The 23,644-nt window shown below is 39.0% G+C and overlaps 1 protein-coding gene across 1 annotated transcript in view; it reads right to left on the bottom strand.

The window, feature by feature from the left end:
- The window catches only part of APBA1 (amyloid beta precursor protein binding family A member 1), an 81,113-nt gene extending 61,561 nt beyond the window's left edge, over positions 1–19,552 (bottom strand). The window contains exon 1 of the mRNA XM_074201899.1: positions 18,254–19,552. Within this exon, the coding sequence (XP_074058000.1) occupies positions 18,254–19,552 (1,299 nt within the window). The remainder of the gene's footprint in view (positions 1–18,253) is intronic.
- Positions 19,553–23,644: the final 4,092 nt, after the last annotated feature.

Below are 23,644 nucleotides of genomic sequence, written 5' to 3'. Positions count from 1 at the left end.
TCCTTCGTGATATTCCAGTTGATACATCCAAAAATTCTCCATCTTCCCCAATGTTGTTTATGAAGCAGTCCTGGCTTGAATGTGTCTTGTTTGACTTTAAAGGCTGAGAATAAGCTTTTTATCTCAGTGCTTGCATGAGGTTTTGTTTAAAACACTCCCAGCCCCCACAGTGGTATTATATGCCTGAATTCAATAATGCAACTTGTAATTGGAGATGAGATGATCTCACATAGTTCCTGACCCATCCATATTAAACTCTCTTTGCAAATGAATATCCTGTGAAGCTGTGCATCAAGAGCTCTAGCATCATCATCTGTGACTCTCAGTTTTAGGAAAAAACTCTTGTCTTGCTCTTTCCCAGTAGGGGTAAGGACGCTATTTCTGGATATAAAACACTCAACTTGAAGGTGTGATCACAAAACTTCACACATGTAAAAAAAACTGCTAGGCTTAAAGAATTTGTGAAAAAGAGATTTGAAAATTAGTAGGAGTCATTTTAGATCAGTAGTGGGGGTTGCGTGTCCATTGAAAATTTACAGTTTAAATATTCAAAGAATTTCATTTTTTTGAGTCATGAAACAGTTCCTGGTACTGATGCCTATAGTCTGATAAATGATGAATATAAAGAATGCAGGGAAGCTCAGGAAGACTTTACTGAACTGATGCAGATTAAGTATGCAAACCAGAAAAGCAATATCCATGACATCAATACTAGTATAAGTGGTAAGAATAAAAAAAAGTCCTCCAAAATTGAATACTATTATCAGATTTTCTAATTTTTAAAATGTGGATAAAAATAAAGATAATCTCATTGAGAGAATCAAAATTGAGATGCATAAAGTGCTCTGTAAACCTGAAAGGTACTATTATCATTATATAATATAAATAATTTTACTAAGACATGACCCAGAAAAAAAAGAAAAAATGCATTTCCCTCCCTTCTTTGCAGAGTTTAAAGGTCAATGCAGATGAAAAACTGATATAAAGTAGATAGGTTAACTAATTTTGCTAAACTTTTTTTCTTTCTTTTTTATTCTTTGTTATAAGGGATGACTCTTTAGGTAAGAGGCAAGGGACAGATAAAGGGTATATCTGAAATTTAAGGGGATGCAAAATCAAAAAGAATTTTAAAAGAAAAAGTTTAGAGCCAATAAGTGTCAGAAGTACTGAATTCTGCTTGCACAACAGGTACAAACTATTCCTCTGATTAACACAGCATATACTGTTTGCTGACAGGGCATGAAAAACAGACAAGGCCATAAATGAGATCCTGAAGTCGACAAAAGAGATTGAAATACAAAAGGATAGGGAGGAAAGTGCCCCCTGGATGAGTAAGACACAAAGATAAGCAAGCTGTTTCAATATTTCTTGTGGGATCCTGCAATTTCCCAGTATCACCAATAGTTGTGAATGAAGGAGGGTCACATTATTTCTTGAACTGAATTAGAAGAAGCCAATGGAAACACGGGAACTTGGGGGAAAATTTTGAAAAATGGAAAGCCAGTGGAAAGGAAAAGGCAGACCATGCCAGTCATTGTGATGTAAAGGTGAATATGATTACTGAATAACCTTTTAGCTGCATCCTGTGTGTGCTAGATTTTAGAAGAGAAATAAAGTTAGGTAAAAATATTGTCCTTGACCTTGTGGAGCTTACAAACTGGTAGGGGAATATACCACAGAAAAGAAATACTTATAAAATAATACATTGAGGTACAAGAAAGGTAAAAGCAAAGCCATTTGAAACTGGGGCAGAGGGTAAGGAGGAATTGCCAATGAAGGGCCTCAGGAAAGGTTTCACAAAAGAAGTGCTATAGAGGTTAGTCCTTTGAAAATTAGTAGGTAATAATGAAGATGGGGCTAGGAAATGTTATTGATATGAAATAGACAGATACAACTTCAGTAAACGGTTTTGAGTTTTCCCATGCATCATACATTTTACCAAAAGTGCTAGCAAGAGGAAGAAATGTATGGTGGGAAGGGTACTAGCTCTGGAGTGAATGGAATGGGATGGGCAGGGGGCGGGGCGGGAGAAGGTGTTCAACTCTTGCCATTAACATTGGAGTAATTTTCCTTATCTGTATATCTAACCATGTGGCTCCCCTACTCAATTTACTTCAGAAGGCTTCCTATTGCAACTAGAATAAAATAAACTTTCCTTTATCTTTAAAAAGTCCTATGCAACCCAAGTTTAACCTATCTTTCCAGGTTCAATGAACACTACTTAACTTCTGGAAGTCTATTATCAAGCTATACTGGCCTCACTTCCCACAGTTCTTCACATTTGAAATACCACAGCCCATCTTCATGGCTTTGCAATGGCTATCCCTATGCCTGGAATGCCCTCCTGCCTTACGCCTTACCTAATACCTCAAAGAATCTTTCTTTCTATGAGATGCAGCTCAGGCACAATTTTCTGAATGAAGACTTTCTGTATTCCCCAATTCCTAGTTCTCTACCTTGCAATGAATTACTTTGCATGTGTATGTGTATACCTGGAAATATATATATATATATATATATATATATATATATATATATTTTTGTAAGTACTTGCCTCTTCCATTAAAATATAAGCTTATGATGGCAAGGAATTGGAAATTGTGGGGATATTCATCAGTTAGGCAATAGCTGAACAAATTGTGGTATGTGATTAAGATGAAATGTTATAAAAGAAATGATGAACAGGGTAAGTAGTAAAAAACTTACATGAGCAGATGCAATGGGAAATGTATTATATACAAGTATCAGCAATATTGTAGGATGATCATCTTGAATGACTTATCTTTTCTCAGCAATGCTGTGACCCAAGAGAACTCTGAAGGATTTATGATAAATAATACTATCCTAGCCACCCCCCCCCCAAATATATATAAGCTTATTGAAACAAGTACCTGAAACCCTAGTGCCTGGCACATGGTAGGCAGTTAATACAGATTTGTTGATTGATTACTAGCTATATGACTTTGGGCAAGTCACTTAATTTCCTTGGAGGTTTCCTCATCTGTAAAATGAGATTGTTGTTGTTATTTCTTGTATGTTTTCAAGAAGACTAATGACATCACTAGAGTGATCATTAGGAAGTGAAGTGGATTTAAGTGAGGCAGAACTGTGCCTCACTTTTTCATTAGAGTCATTGGAGTTCAGTGACATTAAGTCAAGGCATCTAGTGGGATGTAGTGGGAGACCTTAGCCTTTTTAAGTTAAAATCTTTCCTAGGTCTTAGTTTGAGGCAACATTCATTAAAGGCTAGGTAAGAACTGAGACAGATAGTGTAGTTTGTCTTCAGAAAAGAGCTGGTGTCCAGGGTGGCTAGGTGGCGCAGTGGATAGAGCACTGGCCTTGCAGTCAGGCGTACCTAAGTTCAAATCTGGCCTCAGACACTTAATAATTACCTAGCCGTGTGGCCTTGGGCAAGCCACCTAACCCCATTGCCTAGCAAAAACCTTAAAAAAAAAAAAGAGCTGGTGTCCCAGACCACTCAGTGTGAGTAAAATGAGAAAGTTGGACTAGATGATTTTAGAGGTCTTTTCTTATTAAAGATCAATGATTTGTCTATTCCATGTGTAACAACTGTCAATGTGGAGCTAATGAGTAGAGAAACTGAAGGAGAAATGGAGAAGTAGCAATCCATGAAGCAAGGGAATAGGGGAAATCTCCCCCAGATAATCTGGTCATTATGCAATGGAAAAATGAATAGAGCTCAGATTGGGAGGAGATGGTAGCAAAGAGATTTTCTGAGCAATGGTCTTGAAGCCAAAGATTGTCTTTTGCCTCTTTCTGTATTCCCAGTACTTGCTCACTACGTGTTAAGTACTAAGTCATTAACTCTCCATGATCCCATTTGGGGTTTTCTTGGCAAAGATCCTAGAGTGGTTTGTCATTTCCTTCTCCAAATCATTTCACAGATGAAGAAACTTAAGCAAACAGGGTTAAGTGATTTGTCAAGGCTCATACAGTTAATAAATGTCTGAGGCTGGATTTGAACTCGGGGAAGAAGAATTTTTCTGACTCCAGATGCTCTATTCACTGTACCCTTAGTTGGCCTCCCTGGCACATAGCCATCACTTAATAAGTGTTAATTGAATTACAGTCTCCCTTTCCTTGCATATTTTTATATTTTATAAAATATTATCTATCATAATTCAAATAAATAAGCTCAATGTTATTACTGCTATTCTCATGCACCAATTAAAATTTTTTTTCTTTTCAGAGTGATGAATTTTTCAGGCAGGGAGGTCTAACAAACAGAATGCTAGATTTGAAATTGGGAAGACCTACGTTCAACTCCTGCCTTTAAGGTTTGTGAGGTTACTAACTGTGAGCAAGTCACTTACCTTGTCTGAGCCCTCAGTTTTCTCATCTGTAAAATGAGGGGTGTTTGGATTAGAAGGCCTCTAAAAGACCTTAAGCCCTAATTATGGTAAGCAGGTGGTTTTCCTGGCTAGTTGTCAGCAAGGAACATTTTTCAAAATGGTTCTCTTCTGTTCATTAATTATTTACAAAAGAGAATAAACCTTGTGATATAAACTTCATAAATACCTGAACTATATACTTCTTTACCAATTGAAATTTCCTTAGCTGTTAGAAGAGATCATTTTTTCTCTCTTCTCATCGGTTTTGATAAACAACTTTACTTGAACTCACAGGTCACCTAGGACAGGACCATTCAAGCAATTATCTTTGCTGCTACTAGTTTTGTTGTAGTTCTTAGAGAGACCCCTAGTATTACTTTCATAAAAGACCTCTCAGATGTATGACAAATAAAAGTTCCAAATGTTCTGGAAGTGATAACCAAATACTAATTCAAAATCCAGACTGACAAGCCAGAATTCAAGTGTCTTTACTCTTTCCTTCTCTTTTAAAGTTCATACAGAACCTGAAACCTGCTTAATTATTGAAAACAGTTTTCTCCATTCTCTAATCAATAATAGATGAAACCTGGGATGGAAAACCTGAAACATGGAGAGTGTGTTTATGTTTTTAGAGAAAGCTGGTATAGGCACTTAAATGAAGGCAAAAAAGGAGATCATGAAATTTAGAATTAGAAGGGACCCTTAGAGACTTAGAAATCTAGCTCCCTCCTTTTACAGATTAGGAAACAGAGGCACAGAAATATTATATGTCATTCTATTAAATGACAGGCCCAATATTCCAATGAATAATTCTATGCCCCCCCCCCCATTACACCATGATGCTGCATAAAAAGAAAAATGTGGAAAACAAACCTCTAGGGTTAAAACAGAAAACCTCTATTTAGAATGGTGTCAACCTGTGATGTCTCAGAATCTTTTCTCTTTTTTTAAAAGAGGATTTCCAAAGTCAGTCTATTTAACTAATGGGCCATTAGGCCAGTGAAAAATTCTTCTAGGATAACCTCCTCCTTTATTCAGTATTTTATATGTATATATGTTATTTATTAAGTATTAAGATTAAGTAGCATATCCTTTACCCTTCTCAAACCAATTTATTAATGAATCTTATTTATTCTTTCACTGAAATACCTAGCAAACAAGAGCCCATGTGGTAAAGTGGTAAGAGCAATGGATCAGATGTCAGAGGGCTTAGACTCTAATCTTCCCCTCTGTTGTTCCTCTGTGACCTATAGCTTCCCTGAACTTTCATTTTTTTCATCTTAAATGAATGGTTTAGACTAGTCTCAGAGATTCCTTTTGACTCTAAATGGTACCCATTAGATTATAAATTCCTTGAGGGTGAAGGCTGTCTTTCTCTCTTTTTATATCCTTAGAGCTTAGCACAATGTCTAAAACAAAGTCAGCACCTAACAAATGTTTCCTGGCTGACTGACTGGATCAATGAACTTATGATAAGATCTGGTTTTATTTTGGTTTTTATATTCTGTGCTGTAAGCCAAGTATCAATTACACTCAGTCTTGTAACTGATCTCCCTGCCTCTGGTTTCTCTCCACATTTATACTCTCTACAAGCTCCAGTTTGAATAAATATCCCCTGGATACCAATTTTATGGTCATGTCACTCCCTACTCAAGAATCTTTAAGAACTCCCTACTGGCTAATATTTTAGAGATCTAAGACAGTTCTGGGGTAAACCTCAGAATGTAAACTGTTTTATGGAAGGTTAAATTTAATCTAAAAGCTTTAAGACTTGTTTTGGGGTAGAACATCCCCAATCTGCTCAAAATATCATAGTCCTCCTTAAAACAACAAATGAAGGACAAATGAGATCAGACATCTTAGGCCTTTATCATTATGTTAAACTCTATCAAGGACCAACATCATAGTCAATCAATCAGCTTTGAAAAATGGAGTAATGGGAGAAGAGATATTTACAATTCATAGCAATTTTCACCTATTATGTCAGGCTATTTTTTTTTTATTCTTGTCTCTTTGCAGACTAGATGCAAGACAAGTGATGCTACCCAGACCTCTTTGGAGAGATCTGTCATCAGCATGCTGACAGCTCCAGTTTGAAATAACCCAACAACTTTCCTAGAACCTTCACAAAGATGGAGTCAGTGACAAGCCAGCAGTTCTCTTCACTCACACTTGCTGGTATGACAGCTCTACCCCAAGGTCAACAATATCAGATGCTGTTAACAAGTCTTAATAAATTAGTGAAGGCACTTGACCTTAGTTAGTGGTCTCCTAGCAACTGACAAAGAGAAATCTATGCAGTTTATAAAACTGCAGATTTACAATCAACTTGATGGAATAAGCTAAGGAGAAGGATGGGGGGAGTCAAAAGTGTCAAAGAAACTGTTTCCCTAGCACTGTCTCTCCATCATGCTGCTGAAAATTAGTTGTTACCTTTTTTGTAAAAAAAAAAAAAAGCATGGTATTGTAGTGGGGAGAACATGGGACTAGTCAGTCACATTTAATTAATTCAATAACTATTAAACACTACTATGTGTGAGAAGTAGGTACTAGATAAGAGTCAATCTTGAAATAAGGAAGACTGGGTTCAAGTCATGCTAATCCCTCAGTGTCCCAGTAGATTTCTAAGTCTCCAAATGGTTGCCAAAATGCCCTGGATAGAGGGAATCATCTATGCCAAAGAAATCATTAAGCCAAAAAAAAAAAAAAAAAAGCACCAGGCATTGAGCACTGAGGAGACAAATAATAAATGAAAGGGTTTATATTCTATAGGCAAGAAGCAATATAAGAACAGAGATGTTTTTATAAAATGGATGTAAACACAAAGTAATTTGGAAGGGAGGGGGAGGGACCAGAGTAGACTAATGGAGATGGTGTTTGAGTTGAGCTTTGAAGGAAGGTATGGAACCTATTTTTTCTCCAAAGTCTTTTCCTTTCAGTCTTTGTGTTTCAGAGAGGCAGATAAGAGTTAAGTGAATAGCAACCAAGTAAGAAAGTAACATTAAATGTTAGCTAGCCTCCCTAATCCAGGATCTAGTTATATTTCCTTAACATACCTATGTTTCCTGCTACCTACATGCTATGATTTAAGGAAAGTTTATCTGAAGGTATTCCAAGTGGAAAGCTCAGAAGAGGAAGCTGAGCAGCAAGAGGATACTCAGGGTTCCTCAAGGGTGGCAAAAGGAGGCCCAGAGAGAGGGAGAGTGGGACACCCAGACACACATGATACAAGGAATTATGGGCATAGGAAATATGTAAATGGAAACAAATATTGTAATCTTTTTGTACTGTTAAAATCCTGTAATCTTATATATTGGATACTGATCCCTGTAAACTGTAAATCTCTGTACTGTTAAAACATTTCCTCTTGACTTTTACTATGACCTTGGTCATGCCTTCACCGGTGGGTCAAGCTATTACTAGGAACATCAGTCATCTTAAGCCATCTCCTACAACAATTTCAACCAGCCTGACCAGAAATAATCTCTCTAATACAAGACCCTGATACCACCACTCCCAAAAGGTAGACTCTCTAATATAGGACCTGAACCACTGCCAAAATACCACCTTTCCCAAGGACTCTGAAGGAGTCTCTGGCAGGTGCTGAGCCTTTTTTTCTTCTGACCTCCTACATGCAAGTTAATCAGCAGATAGACTACCTGGTTAATCTGCAATACTAAAACCTATATGGCTTTTAAAGATCTCTTAATTTACTCTATTCTCTTTGCAAAGCAAATGGGGTTAAGTGGCTTGCCCAAGGCCACACAGCTAGGTAATTATTAAGTGTCTGAGACTGGATTTGAACCCAAGGTACTCCTGACTCCAGGGCTGGTACTTTATCCACTGCGCCACCTAGCTGCCCCCTGTAATGACTTCTTAATAAATCTTTTTTCTTTTTCCTTTTCACCTGCACTCCCGATTCAATTTATGAATTTATCACGGAAATCACGGAACTCTCCCACATCACTAATGTGCCTCTCTTCCTTTTTGGGCTTTACCTCTTGACTCTGAACTTCCTTTACTACGAGCCTCCTCAGCCACAAGTTCATTCTACCCCTGGACTTCTCACACTGAACTTTAATCCTTCTAGACATCTTTTCCCCCCAACTGGCTGATTTCTCCCAGAATCTCCATTTTTAGGACAGCATCCAGGTCAGCCATATATCTTCAATTCTCTCTGGGCTCCACTGTTGAGTCTTTGGACTTTCTCACCCAGGGGCCCTCTCCTTCTCTCATGCCCCCCCCCCCAACTTCCTATTATTTTTCCTTTATTTTATTTATTCCTTTTCCAGTGAAAGCTTAGCTCTTTGAGACTAGAAATTGTCTTTCTTTCTGATTGTATGTATATATCTAGTACATAGGAACTGTACCTCGAATATAATAAATTTAGTAAATATTTGTTGACTTGACAAGGCTTGACTGATGTGCCCTAGGTGGCAGGTTTTGCTTTTCATCAAACAATATATTAGGCTTCTGATTCTTATTTAACCTCTTCATAAAGCGCATGGGGGGGGGCATTTTGTCATATGCCACCCTGAGAACCTTAATCTGTTTACCCCACCATAAAAATGAGGAGAATGAAGAAGAGAAAAGATTGAGGGATTAAGTCTAAGGATTTTTTGGCAAGTTAGGGGGCAGAAAAAAAATTCAGATTTATCAGCTGATTAGTCTTATTTTTAAAAGATGTTTTCTTTTTTCTTTATGAATGTAGTTATCAACAAACACAAATATTCAACATAAAAAAGAAAATGAAGATTTTATATGAAACTATGAATTTGTTATAGTTTCTTTTCTTTAAACATATATTACATTTGGGGCAGCTATGTGGCGCAGTGGATAGAGCACCAGCCCTGGAGTCAGGAGGACCTGAGCTCAAATCCAGCTTTCAGACACTTAATAATTACCTAGCTGTGTGGCCTTGGGCAAGCCACTTAACCCCATCACCTTGAATAAATAAAATTATAATATATATGCATATATATAAAATTGACTAAATTATAACAAAATATCCCCTTGCTGAATATCTTCCTAGACTTTTTAATTTCTTCTTCAGTGCTTCCAAAACTAAGATGGTACCTCAAATCTTATGTAGAATTAATGGTTTGAAAAAACATTTTAGGAAATATTTCACTTGATCTTCACAACAACCTTGGGAAGTAAGAATTATTATTATTATTATTATCCCCATTTTACAGGTGCAGAAGCTGCAGCTGACAGAGATTAAAGTAACTTGTCCTGGGTTACACAGTTAATAAGTATCTCAGGCCAAATTTGAACTGGTGTTCCTGACTCCAGGAACATTGGTTCATCTAGTTGCCTCTTAACCATGGGAATACATTGTTCAAACTACCCTTCAGAACTTCTCTAAGAAGAACAAAAGAATCAGCCTGAGAACAATGCCCAGGAGAGCTACTGGAATTTACTGACATAGATCAGTTTGTTTTACATGCCATATCAAATCAACTATTTACTAGCATCATGAAAGACATTTAGTGATCCAAGAGATAAATATTGTCTCTGACTCAAATAAGCTTATCTTACAAGTGGGGAGACAACACAAATAGCCAATGCTACAGAGTAGTATAAAAGTAGATTGTAATTTTATTAAGACACAATAAGAGATAAGATCAGATAAGGTGAGTCAGTACATTGATGGTCTGGAATCCTCCATGTGGGAAGAGTGGGCTTGATCTTTTAATAAGGTCCAGATCAAGCTGACCTTCACAGCAATTAAACTGGGGAAATTCATCTCTAAGAAAATGAATGATTCAAATAAGGGCAGCCCAGAAATGGCACAGTTATTTGTAAGCCTGTTTTCGGATACATTGTGGAGTTTGGAGACTGTTGCTCCAAAGACTGGTACAATGTACACTGTCAATCAATGCAAATGTGACCTTACTCTCCATCATCTGGTTGTCCTCATCTGTAAAATTAAGGAATGGGACTATATGACTTCTGACATCTCTTATAGTTCTAAAACTACGAAGCTACTGAATTAGAATGCACCTCAGTAGCTGTTTAGTGCAACCTATACTCCCTCCTCTAAGCTAAACATCTTTAGTTTCATCTATTCTCCCTTTAAGATGAGTGTGCAGGCCAGACACCTCTTCATTTCTCACTAGGCTGAAAACTGGACTTCTTTTTCATTTCCAGGTACCATACCTTCCTCCCTTTTCAGCTTTCTGTTATGTGCCATCTTCAGGCTTGCATTTGTGTATTTAAGATATCATGTTTGTACCCTCCTTACACTCAGTACCATGCTTAATACATATCATAAAGGCTTAATAGATGCTTACTAACAATTCTTTATTTCCTATTTTATTTTTTTTAGGGTTTTTTTTGCAAGGCAAATGGGGTTAAGTGATTTGTCCAAGGCCACACAGCTAGGTAATTATTAAGCGTCTGACGCCGGATTTGAACCCAGGTACTCCTGACTCCAAGGCCAGTGCTTTATCCACTATGCCACCTAGCTGCCCCCCTATTTTATTTTTAAAATAGTAGTATTTTATTATTTCTAATTACAAATAAAGGTTAAGTTTTCAACAATAATTTTCTAAGACTTTGAGTTTCAAATTTTTCTCCCTCCCTCCTCACCCTTCTTCTTCCCCATGATCGTGAGTAACCTGATGTAGGTTACACATGTACAATTATGCTAAACATATTTCCATATTAGTCATATTGTAAAAGAAGAATCAGAACAAAAGAGAAAAACCATGAAAAAGAATAAACAAAAGACAAATATTAAAAAATGAAAATAGCATGCTTCCATCTGCATTCAGACTCCATAGTTATTTCTCTGTTTGTGGATGGCATTTTTCAGTATTTTCGAATTGTCCTGGATCTCTGTATTGCTGAGAAGTGTTAAGTCTATCATAGTTTTATCATTACATATTGCTGCTAGTACAATGTTCTCCTGGTTCTGTTCACTTCACACAATATCAGCTCATATAAGCCTTTCCATATTTTTCTGAAATTTGCCTGCTCATCATGTGTTATAGCACAATAGTATTCTATCACATTCAAATACCACAACTTAGTCAAATATTCCTTAATTTATGAGCATCACCTCAGTTTCCAATTCTTTGCCATCACAGAAAGAACTGTTATCTAAATATTTTTGTACATGTGGGTCCTTTTCCCTTTTTTATGATCTCTTTAGGATACAGATATAATAGTAGTATGACTATAATTGAACTGAATTTATTTGGATTGGCTAAACCTAACATGACATAGACTTTTATCTTCCTAGCTAGCCTCTGAGCACTCTCCAATTTCTCTATGTCTATGATACCTGGAACCAAGCAAAATTCCCTGGATGAGGTATGATAATTACCAAGCATATGGAGACTATCTTCTCCTTATAAAACTTTCCAGGATGGGGATATATGTGTGACCCTGGAGGGAAGGGGACAGAGTTAGAAAGAATATAGCAGAGGTGCTAATAAAAGCCAGCCTACAAAAATGTGAATTTAAATCCCATATTTTGATTTTGCCATAGACTCAGAACTCTCTGTATTTGGATTAATGAAACATTTATATATATATATATATATATATATATATATATATATATATATATATATATAATTTTTGCTTTCTGGACATTTTACATATGTAGATGGTGGTGAAGAGGGGCACAGGGCAAGAAAAAACAGTAAAAGTGCTCATTTTTTTTTTTAGGTTAGAGAGGATAGAAACCACCAGTTTTAGGAAAATCTTTAGAATTAAAGTATCTAATATATATATATATATATAATATATATATATATATGCTCCCCTTTCCCTTTTCTCATTCATCTTTCAGTCTATTTATGGTAGATAATAAAGAATTAACATAAACAATGGAAGGTGTAACTTCACTAAATATTTCTGGGATATTTTTCTGTTCCCAAATTTAATCATGGAAAATTATCAGACACTGAAATGTTAGCCCTATGAGGAATCCCATTTCTAAGTAAAAGTATTAAAAGTCTCTCTCTCTCTCTCTCTCTCTCTCTCTCTCTCTCTGGACAAACTGCCTTTGTCCTCTCCCTGTCACCTGTCACATCATTTCCAAACATCAGATGAGTATACTTGATAAGACATGAAAAGTTGTGAAAAATTTCTCTTGGGAGCAGAGTCAGGAAAAGGGTAATATCTGAAGCGTGAATGTTAAAAAAATAAAATCGATCCTTCCCTTTACTTCCCTTCCCCTCCTTCTTTCCACCCTGCCCCATCCATGGCGTACAATGTAAGTGGAGAATGTAGCCCTTGATAAATGGATCATCAGACATACTTTAAGGATGGATGGGCTGATGTTAGACAGAGCCCTTGGGAGCTGGGTAAGCACACTCCAAGCTTCACTGATGGGTTAAAATTTTAAAGGTGAGATAAAATAATTAAAAAGAACTGTTTTCTAAATATAGATTGAGGAATCAAAAGCAAAGGCCTTCCTTCATTCCCTTTTTCCACTGACTTAACTATTTACCCTCCAATACAAGATTTAACATTTTCTTTTCCTGTTGATATCAGTAAGCAATCAATAATGCCCTTAAAATCATGGTGATAGTATTTCAGTAGGAATTGCCAAGTTGTTTTTTCATGGGTTAAGTGTTTTGCCTCAAGATACCAGTAGCTAACTGTTCTTGCAATCAGACTGCATTTTGATTAAAGGAATGGTTCAAATCAAAGGAAGGCCTAAATAATTCCCTTTGGGGATAGGAATTAGACCATTGATTTCATTAGTATAGACTGCTCCTATATGAGGATACTGTTTCTATATCCCTAAGGTCTAACTATGTTAAGACAAAGCAACACAAATTGGGGTGCTAAATTGAAAAGGGGGCAAGAACAGGGAGGCTTGGGGAAAAGGCTAGGAAATGGTTTTGATGCAAGGGAAAGATGAAGAGAATTGTGAATGTAGAACTTGGGTGGAAATGTTTTTTACTACCACCCATTCTTGAGATGTAAATTGACTAGAAATAGAGAATTATAATTGTAACAGAAACAAGTGTAATCTTAAAAGCTGCTTGGGTGGAGACCCTCCCCATTATTGAATGTAAAATTTATATCCTGATCTCCTTAAGGCTTTAGCCTTCACCTAATTTCTGGGTCCAGTATAGAGCAAGGGAATTCACCTTTTGCTCTCTGGATGAGAGGCAAGACATAAAAACCTGGGTTGGACCCTGGCTCAGGGCCCCAGTCTTCTCTGACCATGACCCAGCCAATGCTGCTTGGCTGTTCTTTTCTCCCCCCCCCCCCCCTTCCTATGTCTTGTAACCTTTTTAATAAATTTTTGTTTTATTTCCACCCATGCTTTCCCAAGTTTGAATAACGATTCCTCATAGGCAGAACTGAACTCCAGTAGCCAGTGGCTACAGTTTGGTAGGCTTGGTGTTGGGCAACATAGAGTGTTAGAATTGCTTAGGACAGTATACATTACAAGCAGGTCTTCAACCTAGATCTTACTAGGTAGCTATTGCACTATGCTGCCAACTACCTAAATCTATCAACTCATGTCTATTGATCCCAGATCACCTCTCCATCCACCCAAAAAGTCTTCCTTCCACAATATGTCTGGAACCCATCCACACGGAAGTCCTTCTCTTTAGGGCTCTCAAAAATTCTCACCTGAACTATTGCAATAACCTCCTAATTGGTCTCTCTTCAAGTTTCTCCCTGTTCTAATATATCCTTTCTATACAACAACCAAAGAAACTTTTCTAAAGTACAGTTCTGACCATGCTCAATAAATTCCAAGGGCTTTCTATTATATCTAGAATCAAACAAAAACTTCTCAGTTTAAAACCCTCTACAACTAGACTCCATACTTAATTTCCTACTTTTCCATACTTAATAAATTACAGTCATTTGAGCACTCTTTGGTCCAGTCATACTTGGTGGTCATAATTCTGGTTTTGGTCTTCATGCTTTTATACAGGCTGTCCCTCCTTTCACTACTCCTTTACCATGCAATCCCTTCTGCCTCAAATATTCTTTCAGTTTCAGCCCAAACACCACCATTTTACATGAAGCTTTTCCTGTATTGTCTCAGTTGCTGGTGTCTTGTGAAGAAAATGATCTAGTATTGATTGTGTTATGTATTTACTGATATTCATATTATTCCCTATAGAATGTAAGTCCCTTGAGGACTGGGACTATTCCATTCTTGTCTTTGTATTCTCAGAACCTAGCAGAGGGCACACATTTAGGAGCTTTCTTGACTGACTGATGGACAAATTCAGCACCCCCTAAATAAACTCTTCTCTATCCCTCACAGCTCCCAAATCTTTCAAGTATTATGAAGGACATGATTCCACTTATTAACCAAAGCTGCTAAAGCAAAAACAACAGCTGACATATATGATATTTAAGATGGGCAAAGGACTTTACTTAATTTTCTTATTCTACATCCTATGATGTAGGTTGCTATTAGCCCCATTTTTACAAATTGGGAAACTAGGGCATAGACAGTTAAGGAACTTGCCAGGGTCAAAAAAAAAAAAAAGCCAGCTAAGTGTCAGAAGGATGATTTGAGTCCAGATCTCACTGACTTCAAGTTACACTGGAATCAATATGTCATATTCCCCAAACTCAATACATTTGCTCATTTTTTTTATAAGGTCTACTTCTAAGAAGCTTCTTCAATTCAGAGAATACAAAATCACTTAAAACTATTACCGCAAGCAAGGGCCCTGGAGTCAGGAGGATGTGAGTTCAAATCAGCCCTCAGATACTTAATAATTACCTAGCTCTATGATCTTGGGCAAGTCACTTTAACCCCACTGCCTTGAAAAAAATAACCCCAAACTATTATTGTATTATATAACTCTTGGCTGTGGTTGGTGAGTATTTACTTTATGTTGTCAGTTCCAGACATACCAACCCGTTTCCCAACCTCTTCCACATTACACTTCCACTCCTACTTCCCTTTAAACTGAATTTGTCCATATGTGTTGTCTTGTATTTGCATCCTTGGTCCTTAAGCACCATGCCAATCACACAAGTACACACTTTACAAATTCTTTCTTCATTCATTAATTTATTCATAATTTTAAAACCAAACAATATACAACAGCTATCATCTATATTTAATCTGGAAAGCAAATTCACAAAAAAAAAGAGGTCAATGTGGAGTTAATATGCAACCAGATCATATGTATTCTATATCAGTACTTCTGATTCACCAATCACCTCTTTGCAATAATGAGTCAGGGCACTGCTAATAGTAAGAGAATACCTGGGGCACTCATGATGTAAAAAAATGATATCAACCATCTTTGAATGTACTACACTCTACTTTGAGATTGCAGTTTCCTTTCAGGCATGCTGTGTATACAAGTAAATACTATTTCATATCTGGCCACACAAGCAGGGGAAATGTGCATATAGCAGATTGACTGTTACTCAAAGAGTGGCAAATGGTATTTTTATGGCTTAAATAACTCTTAAAAAATAAATAAAAACTATTGAAAATATGTAACTGGTCTGCAATAATGGCCTTTCTCACTAGAAGACAGTCACTAGGAAACACACTCTGTTGTAATCATGAGATAATAGAAATAAACGAAATTGAATTTAAACTCTTAACCTCTCTTACTCCAAGATGCAATTTCAAATTAAATTGCTTTTAAAGAAAGCTCACCTCTAAAGAAAATAGGAAAGTGAATAGCCATAAACAGAACCTTTACCATTGGCTGTAAGAACAGATTGGGATAACCAGCTTGCTGGTCTTCTAAAAATGGAAAATAAAATGTTAGGCCAGGATTACTTTCAACAAATTGACACCAGTGAAAAAGTTACCGATGATGAAGCAGCAACGTGTCACTAAGTGCTAAATAAGACAGTTAAAGTTAAACAAGTTAGGGGTGGGCAAAGAACTGAAGGCATCATGATCAGAAAAGTATACTTTATAAATTCTCTTTAGGGATCTCAGGAGGGTATGCACTGAGACACCTCCCTATAATGACATTCAAAGTTAATAACAGTAATCACCCCAACTACTAAGTTTTCTTCAAAGTGAATGTTTATCATCTCTGAGGTACTACCTCATACCTCTCAGACAGGGTAATATGACCAGAAAGGACAATGGTCAATGTTGGAAGGGACGTGGGAAATCTGGGACATGAAAACTTTGTTGGTGGAGCTGTGAACTCATTCAGCCTTTCTGGAGAGCAATTTAGAAATATCCAAAAGGCAATAAAAATGTGCATACCCCTTGATCCAGCAATCCCACTACTGGGTCTATACTCTGAGATCATGAAAGAGGGTAATCACTTGTAAAAAAATTACCATTGGCAGCTCTGTTTGTAGTGGAAAAGAACTGGAAATTGAGTGAATGTCCATCAATTGGGGAATGGCTTAATAAACTGGTATTATGTATGTGATGGAACACTATTGTTCTAATTAGAAACCAGGAGGGTGGGAAATCAGAGAAGCCTGGAAGGATTTGCATGAGCTGATGCTGAGTAATATGAGCAGAACAGGAAGAACACTGTACACCCTAACAGTAACATGGGGGTGACGATCAGCCTTGATGGACTTGCTCGTTCCATCAGTGCAACAATCAGGGACAATTTTGGGTTATCTGTGATGGAGAATACCATCTCCTTGATGAAAAAGGGTAAAAACATCACTTGTACAAAAATATTCATAGCAGCCCTGTTTGTGGTGGCAAAGAACTGGAAATCAAGTAAATGTCCTTCAATTGGGGAATGGCTTAGCAAACTATGGTATATGGATGTCATGGAATAGTATTGTTCTATTAGAAACCAGGAGGGAGGGGATTTCAGGGAAGCCTGGAGGATTTGCATGAACTGATGCTGAGTGAGATGAGCAGAACCAGAAAAAAACACTGCACACCCTAACAGCAACATGGGAGTGATGTTCAACCTTGAAGGACTCGCTCATTCCATCAGTGCAACAATCAGGGACAATTCTGGGCTGTCTTCAATGGAGAATACCATCTGTATCCAGAGAAAGAGCTGTGGAGTTTGAACAGAGTTCAAGGACAATTCCCTTTAATTTAGAAAAAAAAAACAGATATCTTATTGTCTGATCTTGTTATCTCTTAGACTTTTTGTCTCTTCCTCAAGGATATGATATCTCTCAGCACAGTCAATTTGGATCGATGTACAACATGGAAACAAAGTAAAGACTGACAGATTGCTTTCCGTGGGGGGGGGTAGGGGGTAGGGAAGTACGATTGGGGGGAAAATTGTAAAACTCAAATAATATCTTTAATAAAAAAATTAAAAAAAGAAAAAAGAAAAAATAGAGAATACCGTCTCTATGCAAAGAAAGAAGTATGGAGTTTAAACAAAGACCAATGACTATTACATTCAATGAAAAAAAAAATTTATGTAATTTTGCTGTCTCTTATATTTTGTTTTTTCCTTAAGAATATGATTTCTCTCTTAACACATTCAATTTTGAGCATGGAAAGAATGTAAAGACTGGCTTCTGTGGGGGTGGGGGGGAGGGAAGCGAGATTAGGCAGAAAATTGTAAATTTCAAAAAAAAAAATCAAAGTGAATGTTTATGCTTAAAAGAGTTGGGGGATGCGGAGGAAAGGAATGTCAGCAAGTGACCAGGCAGCACAGAAAACGTGGTTAGCGGGCAGAAGCGCGACGGTGACCCACGTGCGCAGGGCCTGGGAGGGGCGCCCGGGCGCCCCTCCCTGCAAAGACTCCCAAGGCGGAGCCCGGCAATTCCTTGATGGATCCAATGACAGCGTCCCAACTACTGGGTTTTAACTGAACTGCTGACGTGGCAGGGTCTGGGGCGGCGGGAAGCAGGGCACGCAGCACACTGGGGGTCGGAGTGGAGGCTCCCTCATTTAAGCACGAGTTACTAGGGGTCCAGCTGGGGAAGCCAGGCCCCTCCCCGCCCCCCCCCCCCCGGCCTCCGGCCCGCATACTCACGTCTCCATCTGCCGGCCTCGGGTCCTCGCAGTCCCGGGTCGGGCTGATGTCCTGCCGCATGACCCAGATGGGCTCTTTGGGCTCATCGGGCGTATAAGGCGAACGGATGGTGCGGGTTTTGACCTCCTCGATGGCCTCCTTGATGTCCTTGATGGCCAGGGAGATGGCATCCCTCTTCTCCTTGCTGTAGCGCTGCTGGCCGGCCTCGGCCGCCGGCCGCCCCGGGCCGCCCCGCTCCGCGTCCCCGCCGCAGCCCCCGGCCGCCGCGGCCGGCGCGTCCAGGTTCTGCTCGGCCTCGGGCATGTCCTCGGCCGCCTTGTCCAGGCTGTGCGAGCTCATGCTCTGCCTGACCTCGGCCACGATCTGGTCGATGTCCTCCTCCTGCTCCGAGCTGTCCATGCGCGGGTAGGGCGCGAACTCCGCCTCCTTCTCGGGGCTGTCCGACTCGCCGTCCGAGCGCTCGTCGTAGTGGTGCAGGCGCGCGCCCAGCGCCTCCTTGCGGTAGCTGTCGGCCTCGTCGCGCTCCGCCAGCTCGGCCGCGTCGCCGATCTCCTCGTACACGTGCTCCTGCAGCCCCGCGTAGTCGGCGTAGGGCTCGGCGTAGGGCTCGTCCTCGCCGCGGGGGAACAGCCGCTGCGCGTACACGTAGCCCGAGTAGGCCGCGCTCAGGGCGTCCTCGTGCGGCGGCGCGCGCCGCCTCTGGGCCGCCTCGGCGTGCTCGGCCTCGGCGCTCTCCGTGTACTCCTCGGCCTCGGGCCGGTCCTGCACGGCGTAGGCGCTCTCGTCCTCGTTCTCGGGGCCGTCGCCGCCCAGGCCCGGCGCGGCGATCACGTCGCCCTCGGCCGTGTCCGTGTGGTTGTGGAAGCCGCTCTCCGTGCTGGCGGAGCGGGCCAGGGCGCCGCCTCGCTCGTGCTCGTCGTCCTCCGGGCGCTGCGGCCGCCGCCCCGCCGCCTCGCGCTGCGCCAGGTCGGCCTCCGCGGCCTCGTTCGCCTCGCCCGGGGCTCCGCTCCCCGGCTCCTCGGCTCCTCGGGCTCCTCGGGCGCCCCGGCGCCCGGCGGGCCTTCCGCGCGGCTCATGGTCGGGGGGACGGGGTGTCCGCCGCTCACTGGGCGCTCGGCATGCTGGCCGTGTCTGCAGAGGGGGCGGAGAGAGAGAGTGCGTGAAGGAGGGCCCCCGTGTCCCGCCGGCGCGGGCGCCTGTGCCACCCGCTCCCCCCACGGCCCGCCGCCAAGCCCTGCACGGAGCAGATGCCTCGGCGTCGGGAGGACCCGGGTTCGAATCCGCCCCCAGACACTTCATAATGCCCCGGCTGTGGGGCCTTGGGCAAGCCGCTTAACCCCCTTTGCCTTGCAAAAATAAAACCTAAAAAAAAAAAGAAAGAAAGAAAGAAAGAAATGAACTGTTGTGCCATCTCTAACTGGGCCCGGTCACAAGGTTGACTGACTTTTCTTAAAGACTTAGTTTATGTACAGATTGGCTCCGTGGATTGTTTGGAACCGGTGATCCGGTAGATATCTATCTGAAGTAAGTGCTTGGAAAAAAATAATTACACCCAATCTCTGCCACTGCAGCTTTCTTTCTGAGGCTTTTCTGAAGTTAAGAATTTCTGATGACCTGTTGCTCTCTCTGGAGCAAACGAAGACATCACTTCCCGTGAAAGGAAAAAAACCACCAGGACAAGGAAAGAAAAGGTGAGACAGAGGTGAATTCCTTAATAAAAGCTGCTGTACAAGACCAGCAATTTATAGGCACTCTATGGTTTTCACCTTTATACTTAATATTTTGAAAGAGGTCAGGCACTGGACATTAAGTATAAAAGGTCATTGTGGTGAGATTTAAAAAAAAAAAGACAAATCACTGGATTTCAATCCTGAAACTTGGATCCAGCGTACCTGGATTTGAGCCTCACTGCACAGATAATTAACTATGACTTTTGATGAGTAAGAACTGGTCTATTCATATTAATGGTATAGTGGATATTGGCTCTGGAGGCAGAGGACCTAGCTTTAAAAAATCCAGAATTGACAAAACTACTTTGACCTTTGTTACTTGGAGAAATGACCCAGAATCACACAGGTACTAAGTTGTACAACTGAGATGCAAACCTAGAGTTTGACTCCAAACCTAATCCTTGTTCCTATGTAGCTGGGAAGTAGCATAACCTGAGATTGTACCAACATCCAATAAGAGAACATTTTTTTTCTAAGTTCCTTTACTGACACATGAAAAAAAAACCACAGCTAGTTTATACAACCCATTTATTTAGCATATCTTAATTATAAAAGTAATCTTTAAGAACAATAATCAATTGGCTTAAGACACAGTGTTGAAGGTAACATTTTTAACATTTGATCAGACAATAAAAATTCCCCTTAGATCAAATTTGTGATGCTCTCAGACACTAGAAGATTTTAATGAAGGTGACATTCAAGGAGGGAATCTGCTAAGAATTATCATAAAGTAGGGTTACAAGATTAAAAGTCTTTGTTTCCTAGAAGCAAAGGATTTACTCAAAATGCCTTATTTCTTTTTTTATTTAATATTTATTCTCATTTTGTACAATTTTTTTATACATTAATAAAATATTCTTGTTTAAGAGTAAACAAAAGACCCCCTCCTCAAAAAATATAGACTCACTTGAGCAATAAAGTAAAGGGGAAAATGCCTTATTTCTAAGAGGAGTATATTTCTCCTTTAAAAGGAAATATACCTGCTTCATTTCATCATATAGCTAACTTCAGTTTTAGATTTTGGTCATTAAAAAGAAAGCTTTTGGGGGGCGGCTAGGTGGTGTAGTGGATAAAGCACCAGCCCTGGAGTCAGGAGTACCTGGGTTCAAATCTGGTCTCAGACACTTAATAATTACCTAGCTGTGTGGCCTTGGGCAAGCCACTTAACCCCGTTTGCCTTGCAAAAAAAAAAAAAAGTTTAAAAAAAGCTTTTTAATTTCAGCAGAACAGATTCATTTGAAAATGGTACTACAATTTTTTCAGGTTACTCACATAAGAAAAAAAAAGATTTTTAGCTTAAATAGCCCACTTTAAGTACAATTCCTCCATACTAAGGGAAAAATTTCTCCAATTTAAACCAAGATCCTAAACCATTTATTCTTTTAGTAGTAAAAATGTAACCTTGAAATATTTTTGAGTGAACTGCTGTCATTAAAAATAGAAAAAAAGTGTAAAAATGGTTTTTAAAAGTGTAAAAATCGTAAATTCTTGCAATTAAAACTAAGAATCTCAAGAGCATTTAAAACCCTATTCCTTAAATAGGAATAATGGAACCTTGAAATATTTATGAGGGTATTGTCATTGCAAATATACATTCTCTTAAGGAATTGGCTTATCAATTATCAAAGTAACTATCAGCTTCTTGACCTGACTCCTCTTGATCTAACTTTGTAACCTTGAGCCCATATCTTTCTAGGTCTCAGTTCTTTTAGCTGTAAAATGAGGAAGGTGGAAACCAGATGCTCCTCTACAACCTTTTGAATTCTACATTCAATGGTTCTATAATTATCCTCATCAGTGCAGCTGAGACTGAAATACACAAACAAGCCTCCACTTCTCATCGTAGCCCACAAAGATGTGCTAGAGATGCTTACTAGTAGCTTAATTCCCTAATTTGATTTTCATCCCCTATAACAAGGAACACTGGAGGAGGTACCCACTTAAAACCTACAGTGTGCTGTGATGCTTGCAATCCTATCAAATGACATAGTAATTGTAAAATGCTCAGCACAGTGCCTGGTACATGCATTAAATAAATATTATTAAGAATCAATTCTATGTGTGTATAGATATATAAAATTAATATAAATACAATGCCTCCCTCCAAAAAAGGTATATTTCTTTTGATAGAGTATCAGTGAGAATTATTCAATATTGAGAGTTATCAGTGAGAATTATTCAATATTGACAGTTATCACTTTCCATTAATAATTACTCTTCTAAGAGAGGCCATTTAAAAAGTAAGATAAAAGGGAGGTAATATAGTTTCCTGCAGATTCATTCAGCAAAGCACCTAATATGATCAAGGAAGATTCTTAGACTTAGAACCTGACCAGATTTCCTCCAGGAGTTGTTCCTTGTTTTAAAAAAGGGGTTTCTTTACAATTTAATTTTATGTCATGCATCTTCCTATTAGTCTGGTAAAGTCCCAGAATAATTTTTTAAATGAACAAGTTAAAATAATAATATAATAATAATAATAACTCACACTTATATATAATGCCTACTATGTATCTGGTACTTTGCTAGGAACTTTATTAATATTATCTCATTTGAGTCTCATCACAGCCTTGGTGCTATTATTCCCCCCATTTTAGAAAGGATACTTGAAATAAAGTTATAAAAAAAATTTAAAATAAGCTCATAAGACACCTTTGCTTTAATGATTCTGATAGTCAAGTAAATTTCATTCTACTGAATGACGAATGCCACAATTTCATTCCCAAGTTATTTCCAATGTAAACAAGTCCTCAAGTGACTAACACTGAATAAATACATAACTGTGTAAATATTCTCTTCTAAATAAGTCAAATATTCTCTTCTTACCCAATATCATAATGACTTTTTGGTCCAATGCACAGAAGAAAATGTACATGACTCACCTTGGATGAATAATCTCATTAGGTTTTTTTTTCTTTTCTCAGGGAGAGAAAGGTTCCAGGAACTAATAAAGATCTTTCACTAATCAATGGCATTCTCACATTAATTCCTGAGAAGAACAACTGTGCTCTGATACCAGGCATATAAAGGAAGGGCCCACTGAAGCATTCCTAATTCTGCACTCCATCCTTAATGGGTAAGGTTGGCTGAGCTTCTGGAACAGACAAGTCACAAATGTTGACTATTAGTTCAGACATGTTGTCCCTGAAGGTTAAATGGCCTTCCTTGATGGATTAACACACACACACACACACAAACACACACACACACAATAGCAAGAAGGGCTATTTTAGCAAAAAGCCTGCTTAATGTTTCCAAAGTACTCAGTTGTCCCCTGCCTCTACAGTAATTCTTAGGGGAAAAAAAGAAAAATTTCATTAAAGCAAGACTAGCCCTGATACACAAATTTAATTCTGATGAACATGAAGAAAACATTCAGTGGGAGTGAAATACACTGCAATTCTCTTATGTATCTGTACCCTTAGGCAGTTTTTGGCATTGTAGCCAGTTGCAGAAATCCAAAAAATAAATCCAGTAATCCTATTCAACCAGATGCAAAAACTAAGTAGAAGTAAACCCCTTTATCACAAAAGGACTTTTCTTTGAGCTTGATGAAACCAATGGACAAATGCTTAAAATAGATTTTTTTTTTCTACCTCTTTGAGCTCTCTTTATCTGACTGTGGAATGGAAAGTTTTGTACTTAATAAAGTCATTCTTTA

This window comes from Macrotis lagotis, chromosome X (assembly GCF_037893015.1).
Source record: "Macrotis lagotis isolate mMagLag1 chromosome X, bilby.v1.9.chrom.fasta, whole genome shotgun sequence".
NCBI lineage: Eukaryota > Metazoa > Chordata > Mammalia > Peramelemorphia > Peramelidae > Macrotis > Macrotis lagotis.
Note: the sequence above shows the minus strand (reverse complement) of the source record. Positions and strands in the feature narration are given on the sequence as shown.